We start from the raw sequence: 5,859 nt of genomic DNA, 5'->3' as shown, positions 1-5,859 counted from the left end.
TACTATCAGGTACTCATGAGAGAGTCCGATGTAGCCAAAACGGCAGTAAGCACCCCAAGCGGTATGCTTTGGGAGTGGCTTGTGATGCCCCAAGGTTTGAAAAACGCACCAGCGACATTCAACCGAGTGGTGGCTCACGTGATGCGTCAGCACCGTGCCTACGCGCCTCATTACTTTGACGATGTATTCGTGCATAGTAGGGCCGAGGACGGGCTGAGCGCAATAGAGTCGCACAAGCGTCATTTAGACGCTGTGTTGCAGACTTTAAAGGACGCCCAATTGTACGTCAACTTGCAAAAGTGCGTCATAGGGGTCCCTGAGATACCTGTACTGGGCTGCATCGTTGGTACACATGGTGTACGAGCAGACCCAGACAAGGTAAAATCAGTAAAGGAATGGCCAATCCCACGGCATGTGAAGGATTTGCGCCAATTCCTAGGGCTCGCTAATTACTTGCATAAGTATAGCAAGAATTATGCGGAGCAAACTAAACCATTATCTGATCTCCTTAAAAAGGACACAGAATGGGTTTGGTTAAAAGAACAAGAAGATGCGTTCACATCAGTGAAGCAATCTCTTGTAGAGGCACCGGTCTTGGCATTGCCAGACGCGGATAAGCCCTTTAGCGTCGTCTGCGATGCAAGTAATTTTGCAATCGGCAGCGCGCTCATGCAGAAGGATGACGACGGCGTTGACCGCGTCATCTCTTATCAGTCCCGGCTATTAAAAGCCGCGGAACTGAATTACCCTGTGCATGACAAAGAGCTACTTTCAATAAAGTATGCTCTTGTCAAGTTTCGTGTGCACCTATTGGGCACCGAACCATTTGTGGTTTATACGGATCACGCATCACTGCGGACCGCAATAAACTCACCGCACCTCTCGCCTAGAATGACAAGATGGCTTACATTCTTCTCTGAATTAATTTCAAAGTTGAATACAAGCCTGGTAAGTCGAATCTCTTGGCTGACGCTTTATCGCGCAGACCAGACTTCAAGGTAAGACACCAGGAAAGTGTGTCTAGTGCTAAAGCACAATTTCATTCGTCAACGTTGGCAGCCATGAAATCATACCACGTGACGAGCTCATTAGCCTCTGAAATATAAGAGAGCTTCAGTCAGGACGACCATTGTCGCCTGCTGTTGGATCACTTTGGTGGACAAAAGGTAACCCTTCCTTCGCACCTGAAAGCTAAGCTTAATCGCTTTAGCTACAGCGATGACCTATTATGGCATCAGCTGTCACCTCGTGATCCATTGAGAATATATGTGCCTCACGATACAGATCTCAACCTGATGATCCTTCACGAGCTCCATGATGCGCCATCTAGTGGGCATCTGGGTCGTGAAAAGACATTCTTGCGAGTGTTAGCGGAATTTAGGTGGCCACACCTATATAGATGGGTGGCCAACTATATTCGCTCTTTGAACAGTGTCAGCGCATTAAGTCTGCACCGTCAGCAGTACGCCACTAGTGGCGGATAAGCCCTTTAGCGACGTCTGCGATGCAAGTAATTTTGCAATCGGCAGCGCGCTCATGCAGAAGGATAACGACAGCGTTGACAGCGTCATCTCTTACCAGTCCCGGCTTTTAAAAGCCGCGGACTGAAATACCCTGTGCATAACAAAGAGCTTCTTTCAATAAAGTATGGTCTTGTCAAGTTTCGTGTGCACGTATTGGGCATCGAGCCATTTGTGGTTTATACGGAGCACGCATCACTGCGGACCGCAATAAACTCACCGCACCTCTCGCCTAGAATGGCAAAATGGCTTACATTCTTCTCGTTAAGTACACCAAGTGCACTTAACGGGTTTGTGTAAGATAGGCCAACTTTAGCCCGGTACACTTTTGCAAGCTAACATTTTGTTGTCTCGCAACTATGTTTGCTTTAACGCGACCCAATTCTTCACGCCAGATTTAATAATTGAAGCTTGAAAAATCAACTCAATGCAATATTCGACGGAGATAATTCAGGAATAACTGAATCAGCAATTGGTCAAGCAAAGTTCGCTTGTTAAATAAAATCAGGAGAGCGATTTTATTTTATTTATTAATCAAACTTTGCTTGAAAACCACAAGTCTCAAGAAAATGAGACCGTATCCTATTTTTAACATGGAATAGGGTCGGTCGGTCAAAGGAAAATTGATGCGATTGACGGCGATGGAAGTACGCAGTCCCAGAACAGATTACCATCGCAATGACCTGCGCCTATCGTATCCGACAGAAATGAGCAGTGTCAGCTCGCCTGAAGCTAGTCCTCAAAAGCGCTTCGCATGCCAATTCGACCCGGGCTCCAGAAATGGTCGCGTCCTGGTGCTTTTCTTCGACCGCAAAGGCGACTCGGAATTAAAAGAACTTAGCCGACTTGATGTACTCCGAATGACCCATCAGGCTGCTATTAGCGAGCAGGAGGAGCGACAGGAATATACCGAGGCCGAAGATGACGCTGGACTGCAGCTGCGACGCTTAGGCAGTCGAGGGGCCAAAAGTCGGCGACCTACCTTGAGCATGATGCGCGGGGACGGCATTGGAATGGATGGGCCTAACTTCGCTACAATTTGTGATGTTCAGGTATTTATAAACTACACGTCTAGACGAGATGATAATTGATAAAGTGACTCTTTTTATTTTAGCGGGTACATGCACGAGACATTCGACGGATGGAAAATGCGTTTTCAGTTTCAAATGAGCCCGCAATTATTATCCGAAAGCAGGCTATTCTAATGAGTGCTGGTAAGAGGTAGCATTAAAGTGTTGTCTGCGTTTTTACTGACCGCTGCTGCGATTCGTAGACCCACTTCGTGCGATTGTGATGAGAGATGGCTGTCTCGTATATGTACCTGACGGAGCAGACAGCCTGCTGTCTATTTTAAAAAATCAATTTCGTGAGACTGCTCGGGAAAATGCAGAGGATCCATACGAGTTTAAGTATGTTCAGCTTATAATGGCGTTTTGCCGTAAACTTTGACGAAATACTAAATTATAGAGATGTCTATGAATTTATGAATTAGGGCTATCGAAGCTCTGCTTTCGACACTAGCGCGGTACTTCCAAGCAGACTACGAAAAGCTCTACCCTGTTGTGATTTCTGTATTGGATCGGCTAGTGCAAGGAAATTTGCACTCCCGTGAGCTAGAGACTCTACGCGAAATTAAAAACTCCATGAATGAGTTTGAATCACAAGTTGATGGAGTTCGCCGTGTTCTGATGGAGCTGCTTGATAATGAAGAAGATCTGCGCTTATTGTATCTATCAAAGCTTCACGAAGAGCCTGATCTTCTCACAGATCTATACAGCTTTGACTCAGAGGAAGCTGAGGTGCTGATTGAGAACTATTTACAAGATATATTCTCCACGCGAACGAAAGCGGACCTAATGCAGCACCGCATTACGAACACAGAAAGTCTTGTGATGCTGAAACTCGACTCGATGCGAAACTACTTGCTTCGAGTAGACCTCGTGTTCTCGCTAGTCGCGATCAGTCTTTCAGTGGGTACACTGCTTGCTGGAGTGTTTGGTATGAATCTTTTATCAGGTGTCGAGGATGCTTGGGGGTGGTTTTGGGGTGTTGCAATAACCTGTGTGGTCGTCTTCGTATTAATTACGGCTGCTGGTATTTTGTTTTTCAGACAAAAAGGGGTGCTGCAAATCTAAATGCATGCCAATTTTCTTTATAGACTACAATGAATGGTGTTTAGCAGCAATGGTTAGAAATTGTGTTTAAACATAAGCTACTATTCTCAAATCAAACCCATGTAAAAAGTTTTAAACGTGATGTTGTGCTACTTTCGACAACATTTCGACTTGTAAAAGTAGTTCAAGTGGTATCAAATCAATCAAACTCATGCCTCTATCATAGCACATGCACTGCATTATTTGATAGAGCATACGTTGTTCATTAAGCAACGGAGTTACAAGTGGAAGAACATCAAGGAATGGTGATACATGTTGAGCAAAATAAGAGATTAACCTAATGAGGCATCAGAAAATTGTTCTTGTAGTCAGTTCTATTTAAATTTCATGTTTCATTTACAAACTACTTTTACAACTTACCAACCACCAATAGTAATGTCTTTTGCGATAAACATGCTCTTGTACATTAAGGGAATTCTGTAACGGGGTGCATCGTTACATGAAATTAATACTTAAAGGTTGTTAATTAATACATTATCTAAAAGGTAGATAATTTTTGGAGAATTACTTTACGTAGTAAAATTCGGAAAGCTTATCCATTAGCAGATATAGACCATTGTATCTACTTGCTCCGCGGTCCAGTCAGCGCTGGACGCGCGCAAAGAGATAGATTGATAGATAAGACTTTTGTTACATGTTTAGTATTAGTGTAACGGGGCACTACGACTTGTACTGCTTCAGTACAAGTCCACTTCGCACTGCTTCTGCTGCGAGTGGTGCCTTACGTTATTTCACGTACACTAGTACGTGCAGAGGAAGACTTATCTTTAAGGTAACTAGCATAAAGAGGGTAAAATGAAAACTGTATTAATATAATTAAGTATCTCTTCTTTCTATCTGTTAACTCTAACTTAATTATAAACTAATGCTCAACATGCAATCTTATCTTATCTTATCTTAGCTGTCTCTCTCTTTTGTTTACATCTACAGTTCATTAGTCTGCGGGATAGATAGATATATTGGCCTACACCTATTTATGGATAAGATTTTCTGATCATTACTAGTTAAAATAATATCCATTAAACATTATCCACCTTCTAGATAATATATTTATTAACAACCTTTAAGTGTTAATTTCATGTAACGATACACCCGTTACATCACCCCACCCTTAAACGACAATCACTCTGACTGTCATTGAATGAAGTGGTCACTATGTGACCACTTTATTTAAAAAACGATGTTGATTGGTCAGAACCATCATTTTAAATTCCATCGCATGAAGAACAAACTCATGCGGGGTGTTGATAGTGCTGCGCCTTCGGCTGCGGTTCGTGCAGCCGCGGGTGACGCACTGTTATCTCTTACGGCAGACGGAATGTCTGCCGTAGTATCTTCCACTCGCGCAACACTAGATGTTGCGGGTGCACGTGGTGACTCACCACGTGAATACGACCCCTTTTTGGAGGTCGACTACGAATCCTCCATGATTTGGAGGAGGGACTTGAACACGATCGCGGCAAGCGTCGCTCGTTGGAGCAGACGGTGCAGGCTCACGATATCGAGCGGTTGGAAGACCGTTCGAAGAGTGCGTACTCCATGTTGGAGTACGAGCGGAAGTATCATGCTGTTCGCGATGAGCTGTCGTCAGCTCATCGTAGTTTCGAGGATATTCGGAACCGGCATGAGAAACTTCAGGTTCAACATGAGAACTTGGTTCGCGATCACAAAAATCTTTTGGGGATTCTTGAAAAGGGTGGTCAAATCCGTCCTCGGAAGAAGCCGCGTACTGATGGTACGGGCGGAGCCGACCAGCGTAAAACGTAGGATACGTTCGCATCCTTCGTGGCAATGCTATTGTGTACGCATTGCCTCTGCGATGCAGTACACGGAAAGGACCAATGTACTTGGGTAGTAATCAATGCTACCCACACTAGTGACTAATCGCTTAGGTAACATTACCGTAGAGAGTAGCACTAGATCATTAACTTTAAATGAATGAACATTTGCTCTTCCATGTTTGTCTGCATTCCGTTTTTGTCGGTCCACTGCGTTAGCAATGGAATCCTGAACGAAACGGATTATTGATTCTCGAGTTAGCAGAAACTCTTCTGCTAACTCATTTGTTTTGTCTTTTTCAGTACGCTTTGTGCGTACTGCCATGAGATCATTCTCATCTTCGATGTCGATTTCTTCGACATCGACATCACTCGCGTCGTTGTTAA

The 5,859-nt window shown here is 44.1% G+C and overlaps 1 protein-coding gene across 1 annotated transcript; it reads left to right on the top strand.

Annotated features, from left to right (window-relative positions):
* Positions 1-2,146: 2,146 nt before the first annotated feature.
* Positions 2,147-3,934, top strand: CCR75_002025 (uncharacterized protein; the record flags this gene model as incomplete). Its single annotated transcript, XM_067960125.1, has 4 exons — positions 2,147-2,572; positions 2,635-2,734; positions 2,794-2,929; positions 3,013-3,934. The coding sequence occupies 4 exons, from the start codon at positions 2,147-2,149 to the stop codon at positions 3,653-3,655; spliced, it is 1,305 nt and encodes a 434-aa protein (XP_067815244.1). The 3' UTR covers positions 3,656-3,934.
* Between the last annotated feature and the right edge of the window lie 1,925 nt (positions 3,935-5,859).

The sequence above is a fragment of the Bremia lactucae genome, linkage group LG1 (assembly GCF_004359215.1).
Source record: "Bremia lactucae strain SF5 linkage group LG1, whole genome shotgun sequence".
Taxonomy (NCBI): domain Eukaryota; phylum Oomycota; class Peronosporomycetes; order Peronosporales; family Peronosporaceae; genus Bremia; species Bremia lactucae.
This window is presented reverse-complemented; position numbering and strand designations above follow the sequence as displayed.